The 15,185-nt window shown below is 40.6% G+C and overlaps 1 protein-coding gene across 1 annotated transcript in view; it reads right to left on the minus strand.

Annotated features, from left to right (window-relative positions):
* Positions 1-15,185, minus strand: part of PLCE1 (phospholipase C epsilon 1) — a 326,950-nt gene that overhangs the window by 114,572 nt on the left and 197,193 nt on the right. The window contains exon 4 of the mRNA XM_074959062.1: positions 10,223-10,539. Coding sequence (XP_074815163.1) covers positions 10,223-10,539 — 317 coding nt within the window. The remainder of the gene's footprint in view (positions 1-10,222; positions 10,540-15,185) is intronic.

Consider the following 15,185-nt stretch of genomic DNA (forward strand, 5'->3'; position numbering starts at 1 on the left):
TGTCTATATCTGGGGTCTAATACAAAGCAATTTGATGTACACCTGGTAATTTGCAGTATACAAATTGCACCAACAGCATGGACACCCATTTTGTTTGCAATTTGCATTGTGTGAACACATGGCAGTGGTTTGCTGTGAACTGAGGGAGTAGCATTTTTGGGACATAACCTATGGCGCTTTGTTTTAAAAAAAAACAAAAAAAAACTGGAACCCTCATGGCTTCCACTTTGCATCCCATACAACTCACAGTGAAAACAATCCCAGGATGCATACTACTCAACTGAGAAACAATCTCATGTTTCCGCTGTCTCAGCACCTTGCTTCCTTTCTGAGCAGGTTAGCACAATTTTCAAATTGCTTTCACCATGGAACAAGAAATGAACCATGCCACAATGGTGGCAAGCACAAATACAGACTGCTTGGGCTGTATTACAGCATTCTGTGTTGGACTTCGCCTGCTGCACCCATGAAGCAGATGGTGAGGTGCACAAGAACATTCAATGGCAGTGTGACGGGCTAGGCTGTTCAGTGGTGCTGACTAGTAGGTAGGTCACCGTGTCCCAGTTCATCCCCATCTCTGGCATCCCTTGCCTGCAATCACTCTGACACGGTGGCAGTCTGCCTTCCAGTAGGTAGCAAATTGACCCTCTGGTCAGGTCACCAATTGAGTTTGCTCCTTTTTGGGGTCACAGAGTCCAACAAAACTTATATAGTCCAATGTCCCCACAAAACAAAGTTTCTTCAGCCCACCTCTGGGCAACTGTGTGGGGAGCACCCTTGACTCAGAGCTTACAATGTCTCTATCTCCCTGCCCTTATCTCCACAGGGAATGAGGTGGCAGGTTGTGCCCCCTTCATGAAAGGGTGATTGGTAGGGGATCCTGGTCCCCCCCCCCCTTTTCATCAGGCTCTGACCCAGGTGCCTATCAGAGGCAGTGATCACAAATACTCCAGAGTGCTTGAGTTGCTTCCCTGGGCCACTTCCTATCAATTACTTTCCTAGTCCAAGGAGTGGTCAAAAGCCTTACGAATAATCCCCCAGCAGTTAAAGTAAAGGATTCCCTACTCCTAGGGAAAGGCTAATCCCTCCTCTAGAGCCTGGAATAGCTGCTTCTTGCAGACCTCTCCCCTACAGCCAGGACTCCTCCTGTACCGTTACGCAGGAGCTCCCAAGATAAGTCTTCCCTCATCTGCTGTCTGTCTGCTCCCCTTTTGAGTTGTCTGGCTTACTTTTTCAGCTCCTCCTTTAGCTGGGGCAGGCTCTGCAAGTGTGGTGGTGCAAAGTTACCTGGGCCCAGAATTGCTCCTAAATCCCTTCTGTCCCACTGTGGAGTTTACATACCCCATCCCAGGCAGCAGCAGCAGAACACTGCAAAGCTATTGTACCAGCACAAGTAAGCCAACCTGTTGGAAGTAGAGGACTAATTCCTGGATCAGCTACACAACAGTTTCTGGGCCCAGCAAACCTGCATGGATTGAGGAGAGAGGATAATTCTGCAGACCTGGGAATGACCAGCAGAGGTGAGAGAATTTCAGAATAGGAAGTGCGGTGTTTTTTTTTTTTTTTTAAACCTACACAGAACTGATGCAGGAGCTTCAGTAACAGCATAAAAACATGGTTGTAGAAAAGTGGATACCCTTTGGAAGCTGGCCACCCCAGAATGTTACTGGTCTATAGCCAATTGGTTCAGCGTGGTGGTGGTGGGGAATAAGGAGATGATTAATGACTTTGCACTCATGGGATTCCCAAACTGTATTGGGTAGTTGATAGAATCCATATCCCTAGCATTTCTGCCCCCCTCTGTGCCAGAGTATAGTTTATAAATAGAAAGGGGTATTTCTCCATGGTGCTCTTTGGCCCAGTAACCACTTTGGACACTAATGGTGTTAAGGTTGGTCCAGCTATTCTAGGAGACCTCATTTTATCCTCTGATGCCCTGATTAATGAAGCCATTCACAGGTTGGTTGGTCAGAAGGAAGGAACTTTTTAACTATCACCTGAGTAGTTGCAGAATGATGGTCAAGTGTGCATTTTGACATTTGAAAGGCAGTAAGCATTGCTTATCGTTGGGAAACAGCAGAAAAAAATTCCTGACCATTATAGTGGCATGCTGTGTTTATGTACAACATTTGTGAGAGCAAGGAGGAAAGCCTCAATGATGGGTGGAAAGCTGAGGTGAAGAGACTTGCTTGATGGTTTGAGCAGCCAGCAATATGTCCCACAGAGAACACTAACACCCAGGGAAATATTGTCCGCGATGCCTATTCATATTTTGAGTCTCATACTTGAACATGTGTAACTGTAAATCCAGCTGCTAATCCATGGAGGGCGGGGGAGGTTGGGATAGACTGTTAGCAGTGCAGTATCGCTTATTGGTAGTGGCAGTGGGATGTTGCCAATATACTTACATAAAACCGTATGTATTATTTTAGCTTTATTTAAAAGATTGTGTGTCGTGCACAGATGAGTCATAATAGAAAAATTTATTTTATACAATTTTTTTTAAACAGTAACAAAGCCAAAATAAAATTCTAATTGAATCAATAGATGTATTTTCAAATAAAAAGGTATAGTTATCAAAACAGTCTACTGAGTAACCAACTAACAGTGAACCTTTAAATAAAACAGTGAAAACCAAACTGAAAGTACAAAATGCAAACAGTGCAAAAATAAGATTTGGAGGGGTTGGGAGCATCCATAAAGTTACAAGCATGTATCTCTCTTCCCTCTGTCTCTTCTTTTACGTGTGATTCAGGGGTTGAGTGCTCTGGCTCAGTTTTCAGGAGCATTGCAGAGTTCAAAAATATCAGACTCTGTTCTCTGTGGGCAGATAATGGACCTGAGAGGGGAATGGCCTCTGGAACAAGTGCTGCATGGATATGGTGGGTAGGAGTTACTGCTGGTCTGAGTAACCAGTAATGTCCAGGGGCTGAAAGACATGGCTTGGTCCCAGTTTATGGGACTGCAAGGATTGCTGGCCTTGCAGAAGCATGTTTTGTAGGAGAGCATTCTATCTGAGAACAGCATCCACGAGTGGCCTCTGCATCTCCCGGCCTTTTTTGCCTCTTTGGGGCCTCTTTGGCCATGGTGATGCTTTCCTTGACCACTGCATTTCTCCCTCCCTCTGGGTCATCATGTACTGCCTCCACCTTTCAGCTAGTGCGGTCTTCCTTTGGGACTCTATCATGAGTTCTACAAATGTCTTGTCCCATGTCTTCCTTTTTCACCATCTCAGGTTGGCCAGCCTCCAAGCAGCAGACAGAGGCCCTGTCCTAGACAATCTGAATGTTACAGGTGCTGTGGTGTGGGAGCATGGAAAAAACCAAGTGCTTATTGTTCATATTTTAGAGAGGCCACGATAGCATTTTTGTGTGTGAGGAGACACAGGGTGTCCTGGGATTTCTCTCTCCTGTATATGGTATTTGTTGCTGTGCCTTTATGGGTTGGGAGAGTGGGTGGGTTAAAATTATGCTACTGCTTTAATTATACAGTTTTGTTTGTGTGTTTGTGGTGCTTCTATGATGTCAAAGTGGTGGTGGTGGTGGGGGGGGGCTATGAGGGTATATTGGGACCAAGCCAGATACAGCCCCTTTCTTGATTTTGGCTAGACTGATGCAGGGAAAGATTCAGGGCACATTGCAGCAGCACATGACTGCAACTAGTTTTCCAGCTGGCCAAAGTCCTAAAAAGATCCTACCTCTCAGGGGACAGCTTATCCCCAGCATCCTCCTGTGGGCTTCATCAGACATCCTCAGTGGGAGGGAAGAGTGCAGCCAGCAAGCTCCATATGGTGTAGAATCCCGTCCAGTTCATTATAAAATGGACAGATCACATGTTCTCTACTCAATTGCATTCTTTGGTTGCTCATTTCAACGTACTTCTGAGCTGCTTGCTCTTTATATGGCACTGGTCAACATCCCAGTCACAGCTTTCAGATATCTGCTTGGCAATATCCACAAAAAGGTCTTCGTTCCAGCGGCTGGCCACAAGAGCTTTCTATCCTGATGCTTGTTCCCAGAGGGTAACGAGATCCAGGGTCTCAGTACAGCTCCAAGCAGCTGTGCAGGACATGTTATGGGGCTTCTAGATACAGTTGTATCGCAAGAATGCTGAGACACTCGGATCCAGAAGCAAATGGGCAAATTCTGGCTCCCCGCCATCATTTAAAGAAAGGAGGAGACATCCTGGGAACTTGATACCAGAGCAGGGAAGGGTATACAGGTGAATGAACAAGTCAATAATGGTTAACTTGCAAAGCACAATGGGACAGCTGATGGAAGCATGTCACAAGTGGTGCGCAGCAACTGCATTCACAAGAATAATAGACTGCACTAATTCAACTTGCAGCAAACCTAGTCTACTTGGCAAAAGGACTAGAGTTTGCAGCAAATGTGCAGTCAGCGCACTGTGATTGCCCCATGTGTATGTGACCATTTTCAAACCAATTAAAACTTAGTTTGATCCGCTTTAAAATCCCCATGTAGACAAGCCCTATGTCATTTATCGTGGCTTTATGGTTCTGTCTTTTTTTTGACTTTGATGGAATTTCTTGCTTTGTTTTCAATCTGCTCTTATCAGATTTGCAGCAACAAAGCAGCTGATGATAGGGTGTCCAAGAACAGATGGGTCTGTTCTCCATATGTGACCTGCAACCTCACTGGTTACAAGTACAGCAGATTTTACTCCTTCACAAGGACTGTTTGATCTGTGACTTCCCTTTCCATCTGCTCTGTGTCAATTCTGGAAAAATGAGGATTTTAATACCTCCATGTCTTAAGCCACCATTGTCTCTGTCCTGTTTCTCTTTTATCAGCCAGGATAACTATCATACTGTAATTTTCTGTTTTCCTCTGCACTACAATATCTAACCACAGAAGTTCTATGGCATCACTGAGTATACAATGAATCATTTTAATCTTAGAGATCCAGAAGATCAGATCCATATTGTCTTTACTCACTGGAAGTTAATCTCAAATGTTTTGCCTTCCCTCATTCTCCAACATTTTGAATTTTTCTTTTTAAAGTCTAGCACATATCTAGCCCCCATATTAACAAGTCTTTGTTTTTTCATTTATTTTTACATTTTAATGTCAGTTTTATCAACTATTTCTTCAACATGTTATCCTGTCTTTCTATTTAGCATTATCAGTAATCTGTACTCCAGTAGTAATGTTCACCACTGCTTTTCCTTTCTATATTAACTCCAGTGAGTTTGATCTTATGAGAAAGCTGAAAAAAATGTTGCAGAGGCTACACAAACACTAGAGATCTTATGAGACTGGGCCATACTGTTACATGTATATTCACCTGGAAGGTCCATCAGAGATCATAAATTCCCAAGAGAAATGGCAGGTTTACCAGATGATAGGTATATTATATTTGAAACCTGTATTTCCTTGTGGATTTAGTTAGGGCCTTTAGATCTAGAACTGTCCACACTACCCAATCTTCTAGAGTACAGTGAAAAAGATGGAGTACAGACCAGAGTACCTGGCTATTTCTGGGAGTGGTTCTGTTACTCTTTGTATGTCACAGATTATTCACCATTAGCCTTTTTTCCCCCACATATTTTTGAAAAAGCTGACTGGATGAACCTAGGACAGCTGCCATCATGGCTGACACCAGGGACTGAACTGGGGACTTCTAGATATGAAAGCAACTTGAGCTAAGGAAGCAGGCTCTTTATAGCTGTGGCCTGTAACAGACTCATCTCTGGATCAGGCACAGAGCAAGACATGTAAGCATACTGACCAGTGGGTTACAAATCTCTGGCAAGGAAGTCTCTCCAGGGTGATGATACATACTACTTGAATCATATACCTCCAATACCCAAATGGTCATGCTTCCTTAAACAGAGGCAGGCTTCCCTTATCCAGGCTCAGCTCATCAAGAAAATAATTTGCTAGTCATGTATTCATTCTATTTGTGAAGTTCTGGTCAGTAATTTCAATCTATATCTTGCTCTAGCACCTCTATGCCACAACTGAAGTCTGTATTGAAGGCACTTTTATTATTCAATTTTTCTTTTTATTAGAATGTTTTTGAAAGAGGTGGTTTCTCTCTAATCTTTTGCTTTTTCTCAAATGATTTTCCTAAATCTCTGGGGGGGAAAAACACAACAATAAATGCTTATCTTAAATAACCACCTTTGACAGACAAAGGTCTAACTGCAGTAAAGACACTTGTTCCAGTCATGACTATAAATGAGCCTACCGAAGCAACAAGGAAATGCTGACACTATAGCAATTATGTTCATAAGAAACTTTTTCTAAGATTTGACCAGCACAAGATCTTTTATTATATCTGTGCTTGATCCAACTGCAGTGAAATAGCATCAGGTTTCCCCTCATTCATGATCCCTATGCTGTTTAGAATATTAACGCACCATTTCATGATCCCTGGGAAAACTGATATACAAGTGTTCTCACTTTTGTAGACATTGCTGAAAAAATTCTGAGTAATTTTATTTATACCTACAATTGCCCTCAGAAGTCAGGAATCCACCTGCTGCTCTAGTCCAATCAGAATGGTTCACATCTTGTGAATGATACTGTTGCTTGCAAGGATCTCTCCTAACCACTCATATTTTTATGCTGATCACCCTTCTTTATGGAAAGGCCTCAAACACTCTGGATGGCTCCTTCCAACTGAATGAAATACATTCTACCTCAAATCTCTTCTGACTAGGAGCAAAACTTACACATTTCTCCTTATGTGTTATGTTAATAGGGAGGCAGACTGTTCACTACTTTTTTTAATTTAGCCTTTTTTAACATTTTCTTGCATTTTCAAAGGCCTATATGACAGGAGTTCCACACTGACATCTCAGAACAAAAGCAGATGACAACAAATAAATGTATACTGACACACAAGCAGATCCAATAAATGTAAGTGCTACAAATTAAACAAATGATACATGTTGCATAAGAGAGCTGATTTCTGAGTCAGCCCCTTCCTCCTGATCACCCTTCATAAATCATTCCCATTCCATAAGGTGTTGACCATACATCATGGATTCTTTCCCCTTTTCATATCCCTTTATATTGCCTCTTATGAGCTATTAACATGCTTTTCCTCCCCTCTAAGCCCAAATATTGCAATTCAAGTCCAAAGCGTGAACCAGTGGTAACTAGAGTGATTTAAGAAAATTAAAGCAAATAAAAGCTATCAGAATATTACCATATTGTATTGTCTATCCTCTAGTGATGCCATTTAAATATATAGTAAGCAAAAGTTTCAAAATAGCAACTGCACTTAATGTCATTCATATGCAAGGAATCGTGATGTTTCCATTCTCTAGGGTTTGATCCTGCATCATGAAATCAATGGAAATTTGGGGCCTGGATCATGAATGAGATCTGGGTGTTATTGTAATATAAATAACATTTATTTCCATGGGAGCAGGATTTGTCCCTATATGATTACGCCTAACAGGCACATTTTTTGCAGAGGTTACTTAATACCAATCGTGCAGTCCTTATTCGGTGAAAACTCCTTTAAGTGTGTTAAGATTTGGCTGAATTTCCTTTTTATCATGAAACAACAGCTAGTGAATAGTAAAACTTTGCAGTTACATTTCTAAAAAAAATTCACAAAGCACATCACTACATGAAAGATAATTTGCATGCAATAATTTCTGTTGAAAAGAAGGAAAATGAAATAAAATAATCTTCTCCCATTATGTAGAAAAAGCCTGTCATTTTGAAATTCATTTTGGCTCCCAGAGTATAAATACACTCCAGTATTCTCGTGGGCAATGCCAGAAAATCAGCAAGCACTCATTGTCTTCTGCCAACAAAAGTATGACTCTCTGTGCAGGAATTTTCTTGCAAATTTGAAAACAAAGCCATTTAGAAAATCCACTCTTGTTGGTAGGATATGACACTGATATATATTCAACTGTGCTGTAAAATAAAACAGATGCTAAGATACTGATTTATTAGGAGCAGTGAATATTACACAGCAACTCCATTTAAACAATTTTTTTCAGGTGGGAGGCCTGTAACCTGAGCCCCGCCAGGGCTTTGGCTTCGGCCCTGGGTGGTGGAGCTTTGGCCCTAGGAAATCTAATGCCAGCCCTGGTGACCCCATTAAAATAGGAGTTGCAGCCCACTGTTTGAGAACTGCTGCTCTGAGGAATTAATCTTGGAGTACTGCCAAAAAACCTACAATTAGGTTGAAAGAATAGTGACACTAGCAAAGTCTGATATATCACAACCCATTAGGGTTAGAAAATAATGTAATGTACTTTTGCCAATGGATAGCTTTAATTTTCAGCTTCACACTGGACATAAAATACTCCTAGCCATCCTTGACAAATCACAAGATCAGAATTTAAAATCTCATCATTGCTTTTAAATCAGCGGTGTCTTCCCCAATCCTGAGGCTGTTGGGGTCTCACGCAGAGCAGTGCAAATACCAGATTTTTTTTTCCAGTTGTCTGGCAATTCCAAAAAATTGGGGGAAAAATATTAGTTTTGGGTCAACCCAAAATTGAAGTTTTACAGACTATTCAGTGAATTGGAAGGGGAAAAAAAAGTAAAAATTTAGTTTCAGGTTGGACAAAAAAAACTAAAGAAAATTTAAATGAAACAAAGATATTTCAAAATAAACAATCAAAATGTTTCATTTTGAAAATGTCAAAATGAAATGTTTTGACTTTTTCAGGTCTTCCTCACCCCACCCCCAAACTGAACAATTCAGGGAAATAGTCACAAGTTTGCAAGCCATTTTGGTGTTCTAAATCTACATTTTTTTTTTTTCCAACGAAAAATGTTTTGGCCAAAAAATTTCACCCAGCACCTATCCCAAGCTGAAAGTTATAACACCACGAAGGCTTTCCTAGTTTGCACCAGTTAACTACAAAATGCCCCATGGGGTCACATGGGCAGCTCCAGATTGCCAGGACACGAGAGCTCTGGCCACTCCCCTTTCTTCCCACCTACATTCCTCATGAAAGTGGCCATAAGATAGATACCCTAGGCAGGGAGAATCCTCCACAGGTTGGAGCTGATGGCTTTAAGGCTTCTTCTCGCTACCAAGAAACACAAAGCATCCCCAATGTACTGGAGAATTGAGACTAATCTTTCAGAAACTGCTGTAACTAGAGGTCATTTACATATTTTAAAAGCTGTGTTCTACAGCCTTCTGTAGCATTCTCAAGACAGTATTTACCAGTTTCTATCACTAGACGTTCTTATCTTAGCACCAAATCAGGGAAAACCAAAAGAATTACAGTATTTTAAGTACCTGTATTTTGTGACCTGCCAGGAATACAAATATTTTGGAAGAGAACAGTCCAGTTCTTGTTTACTTGGGACCCAGACAGTTCATTAGGGGTTAAATATATGGCCTGATCTATACAGTTATTTCTGTGCTCACACTGAATTTTAGGATCTCATTTAAGAATACAAAATACATCCTATGGTTAGGCACAACAGACTGAGCAAAGGATAGGATTGAGATGAAACCGTATTTTTGGCTTTCATAAATTTAGGACAGTCCTATTGATTTAACACAGTATATTGTATTCTGTTTTTTAAAGTAACTATTCTATTTTAATATATTTTCCTGGAGTTAAATCCTGAGGTCTTTACTAAGTTTTCCCTTGGTCAAATTTCCATTAAAGTCAAAAGGAGTTTACCTGAATAAAAATTGAGAAAAAAAACACCATACTAAAGACCTCAAGATATGGTTCATGGAAAAGTACCCAGCTGAGCCACACTTCTTGTATAATAATATCCAAAACACACAAAGGGATTACCTTTCTCCAGATTACAGTTAAATCATTATGCAAGTAGTTAGTGGAGTCCAAAAACTCCTAGTTCATGATCCTTCCATGCTGACTACTAACGAGACCATGCTTTGTCCACAAAAAATACCCTCCAGCTTCTGAGCAGAGTAATAATCTGATTGAGAATACATGCCAAAATGCCAGTATAAACACATTACATGAGAACAAGTCTTGATTTAATGTTTTTTTTTCTTGTTTACATTCCCAATAGGGGAGAAAGGCCTGGGTTGAGATTTTCAAAGCTGACTAGGTAAGTTAGTCACATAACTCCCATTAATGTCAACAGAAGTTGTGTGGCTCCCTATTCAGCTTCAAAAATTTCATCATTCATTTTTAAAAATTGTTAGGGTATCCCTTAGATAAAAGGGAAAAACTGGCCCATAAATTGCATCAAACCACTTACGAAGTAATTAAAATATCTTGTCTTACCTCATTAAATCTTGTCACGAGATCTTCAATAACATTGTGTTCACCATTTTGGGAGGAAAGAATAGTCGCAGATATGGAAGCTTTAATGCATGGAAGTTTGCTCTGACATTCAGCATTACCCAAATCCCTGGTTAAGAAGCTGAGGTAGTCAATGGGCAAGATCTTTCTGTAGAGATCCTGTTCCTGTTCAGTCAGAATACTAGCAACCTCCTCTGGGAACTGAATGAGGTGCTGAAGCTCTACTAGCTCTTTACTGATACCAGCTACACTGGAGGGGAGTGCATTTGAACCAGCCATAGATGTGCACGGTTGACGTTCTAAAACAAAACAAAACAAATAAAAAATATTATGTAGCTTCTTTCCTTCATCTATTGCATTTGACTGTGCAAAAACATGTTAAGACTGAATTTTTTTGTTTGTTTATTTACTTAAATGACACAGGATTTCACATTTTACATTTAAATAACCTAATAAATTGTTCTAGTGGTGACTCATCTCATATCTACAAAACACTACCATCTAGAGTTAATTAGGCAGGTGTAGACCTGGGACTTTGGAGACCACTGAGACTATTGATTTAGGCAAAATTTGACTGCATTTATTGTTACTGTGTTCCACAACTCTTCCCCTCTGTCTGTTTCATTCACCAGTTAAATCTTATCATGATCATAAATAAGATGTTCTGTAGAGCAGGGACTGCCTTTATTTTGCTTGTCTGTACAGCACCTAGCACGAACAGGCTCTGGTCACTGATTGCAATATGAATCATTGCAATATGAATAATGTATAGCAATAAATCAATACCTATGTGATATTTTTTCTCCCTTTTTTCTATCACTACTAACACTGCTTTTCCCCGTCTGGTGACCATCACTCCGATCCCTGTTTTTCATTAGTTGTCCCCCCGTATTCATTTGGTTCCTGGGTCCAGTGGTCCCTCCCATTAGGCTGGGGGAGGGGCCTTTGGAGGTGGGCGGGTGCTAGCCTGCCCACTTCTAAGGTTTTGCAATAAGACTAACACTGCTTAGAAGTTATTATTCATTTGCGTTCATTGTACTTTTTCATATAAGAAAATGTCCAAAGATAAAATACAATTTTCTTTCCTCTGAAGAAAACATGCATATATTTGGAAGAGTATGTTTTGAATCTGTGACTACAAAGGAGAGTCACAATAGTTTTATAATTTACAAACAGTGTTGTTTCTTGACATATTTTACTTTAACATCTTTTCATAGCAGCAAATTCTGATTTTACATAAATGGAAAGTAGTGCTTGTGCTGTCTAATCAATCAGGTTAATGAGTGATCCCAATTCATTCCCTTATTATGAATGCTATGCACTCATCTAAGCAAAAGTTCGACTATACTGAAAGAAGGACAGGAGACACTCGATATGGATTTAATCAGGCTGCAACTCTATTATTAGATGTCTAGGACAACGGCAGATAAAAGTGTATAGTGCAGGCAACTCCACAGTCATTCAATAATACCTGGGGGCTTCTGCCAGCCCCCTGTCATTTTCCATCCAGGTCCCCCAGCCAACCCCTGGCTTGGATCTTACCAAACCCCATCCCCACCCCGCCATAGGAGGGAGGCTGGGTGCTGCTTTGCGTGCTGAGTGGAAAAAGGGCTTCTAACATCCTGGCATGTCCGTTTTAACCCTTCCCACTTACATTTCCAGGGAATGAGTCAGCATCGCTATGCTGACCCCCACCTCTCTTTTTGATGCAGCTTCCAACTTCCTCTTACCCCCGACCCATAAAGCACTGCTACCTTTCTTCCAGGAAGCCTTGACAACATACCCCGTTCACTCTTTGCATCACGATCATCTCATCTATCCATTGTGCTGAACAATTATGAAAGGTTCTGAGATTCAGTTAGAGTAAGCTTTCAAATGCTTGTCCAGACTAATTGCATTTGGCCTTTTTAGGATATAAATATGCTAACATTAAATTTTTATATATATATTGTTAGTTTTACATCAGAGGGATGTTGCAAGGATTGATTAATGTTTATATAGTACTTTGAACATGTAAAGTGCAGTCATTTATTAATTATTATTATTATTTGTGACCAATATACAGAGGAAAAAAAAAGGAGTGAATTATCCTCCTTTTTCAAGTGGGCAGAGATCAGGGTGAGAAGAAAAGGGCTGGTTATGTTGGCAGAAAAAACTAATTTGAAGTAAAAAGAAAAGGAGTTGAGAATAGGTTGTGGGTACAGATACAGGAAATGCAGGTGTACCTCTCACATGGAGTTGTCAGCTCATGATACTGACTGATTGAAGACAGGTCTCAATATTTAACCCAAAATATTACTCTGAAGAGTGAAGGTACTAGTTGTATATTTGTCTCAAGCAGCTAACAAAACATTCTGGATGCGTGGCCAGCACTGTTTGGGTGGACTAGGGAGGTCTGAACCCAGACTCTTCAGTACTGAAAGAGGGAATCTCTATCACTTGAACTAAAGGGCTAACTTCACTAGCTGGAAATTTTTGCACTCATATACCTTGTGGACTTGTTCTATTAATTTAGATGGACTATATATGCTAATGATGTTAACATAACCCAGTCACTGTCCAACATTAAACAGTGTTAAACAAGATCCATGGCTTGGTATTCAGAGCTCTCAGCCTGCTTAGCACAATGGCAAACACACCATTAAAATCCTTTTAATCTTTAATAAAAGATACAGGAAAGAAGGAAAAACTGTTAAAGCATTTGAAATGTAAAGTATTAAATCAGGCTTTCATTTTATCAGCATCCCTTGTTCCCTTTCTCTTTAGCTGGGGAGAGATTTTAAAAGGAAAAAACTCATTTGACAGTTTTTTAGATGGTATCAAAGATGGTAATAACTGTCCTTTTGGGGGGAAAGATTTGGGCTGGAAATGTTGAGATCAACTGGAGATGTTGTTGCTGTTACAGTCCAATCTTAGAAGGAAAAGCCCCCTTGTCTGACAGGTGCTTAGATCAGTGCTTCTCACAGGCGGAGGTCTTCCAGAGGGTACATCCAATTCATCTGGATTTACAATAGGCTACATAAAAAGCACTAGCACTACAAACTAAAATTTCGTACGATTTGTTTATACTGTTCTACATACCATACACTGAAATGTAAGCACAATATTTTTATTCCAGTTGATTTGTTTATAATATATGTTAAAAACATGAAAGCAAGCAATTGTTCAGTAATAGTGTGCTGTGATACTTTTGTATTTTTATGTTTGATTTTCTAAGCAAATAGTTTTTAAGTGAGGTGAAACTTAGGAGTACACAAGAAAAATCAGACTCCTAAAAGGGGTACAATAGTCTGGAAAGGTTGAGAGCCACAGTCTTAGATGGTATCAAAGATGGCAGTAACCGTCATCCCAGGTGGTGTTTGAGATTCAGCTGGAGCTGGGAGAGTAGTGATGTCATCTAGGCTCTCTCTCTCTTTGGCCAGTTCTGGTCAGGACACCTCTCAGGTTCAGGGTGATGAAGGCCCAGGGTCTCAGGACATGGTAGCCATGATGGTGAAGCTCAGCTCAGTAGCCTTCATCTGTTCTTCCTTTCATTCTGTTTTTTTCCTCATTATTTTCCCACAAAATCTTTCTTTTAAGGACCCCAAAAAAGTGATGGGTGAAATAGCCCATCCCCTCTTCATTTTGTCCACCAATTAGGCCTAATATCTGACATACTAATTTTGGCTCATTAACTTCTGGCTCCCAGTCTGCTGTTTTTTAACAAGCATAGTTTCAACACAGTCCTTGAATCATATCAAAACTGGCTTTTTTGTTTAAACTAATTCATTTATTCTCTCTTTCATACCTGCTCTCATCAATATTTATTATTATAGGTTATTGTAACATCTGAACTTTTACATACTTTTTACAGTTGAGCTCACTATTCAAGTAAATTTGTAAGCCCAGTTGTCACAAGGGACCAGCCACTAAATAGAGACAAAGATTGATATTCTCCTAGTGTGACTTAGAGATGCACTGATGTAAAGTGTAGGAAGCAGAATTTTGAGACAAAAGGTACACCTCCATTGTTAACAGAAAGTGGTGATGGCGGCTGCTCAGGACATCTGAATAAATTTATTATGTTTTTGTTAAGAACTGACAATGTGCTCTATACAAAATAAAAAAAATGCAGACAGTCTTTACCTCAAAGAGTTTACAGTGTAATAAAATAATAGAAAATCTTATTATGGGTTTATATAGAGAGGGAAATCATATATCTATTTTCTTGTTTATATTGTCTGGCTAGATAATTTCAAACATATTGGCTTTTTCTGAAGAAAAAAAAAACCAAACGTGTATAACCATAGCTGTCTTTTCCCATCTTGTGGTGAGTTGTGACTAGAAGGTGGTGCATTTTTTATTAGCAGTGGCTGATAATAATGACATATTTGTAGTAGAAATAAATGTCCATCCCCCTGTTTTCATCAACCTGTTGCATCTGGTCATAAATCTAAGCTCCAATCCTGCCAGCTCTCATGTGGGCAGACCCTTATAGACAAGCAATGAAGTCAATGCAGCTTATTACTAGCACAGAAATCTGCCTGCATACAACAGCTTGCTGGACTGATGTTAAGCTCTTTAGAGCAGGGACTGTCTTTTTTTTGTTAGTTGCTTGTATAATGCCTAGCACAGCATTTCTCAAACTGGGGTCTGCGGGCCCCACTGATCAACTCCTCCCTCCCAGCGCCTCCTGCATGCCGGAGAACAGATGTTCAGCAGTGTGCAGGAGGCGCTGGGAGGGAGGAGGAGGAGCAGGGAAGGGGGTGCGGTTGGGGGAGGGGGCGGAATCATGTCCAGGGCCACCGGCCCTGCTGATCAACTCATCCCGCTCCCTCCTAGTGCCTCCTGAATGCTGAGAACAGCTGTTCAGTGGCATGCAGGAGGCGCTGGGAAGGAGGGGGGGGAGCAGGGACAGGATGTGCTTGAGGGAGGGAAGAGGAGGGGCAGGGGTGGGGAGAGGTGG

The sequence above is a fragment of the Natator depressus genome, chromosome 7 (assembly GCF_965152275.1).
Source record: "Natator depressus isolate rNatDep1 chromosome 7, rNatDep2.hap1, whole genome shotgun sequence".
Classification (NCBI taxonomy): Eukaryota; Metazoa; Chordata; order Testudines; family Cheloniidae; genus Natator; species Natator depressus.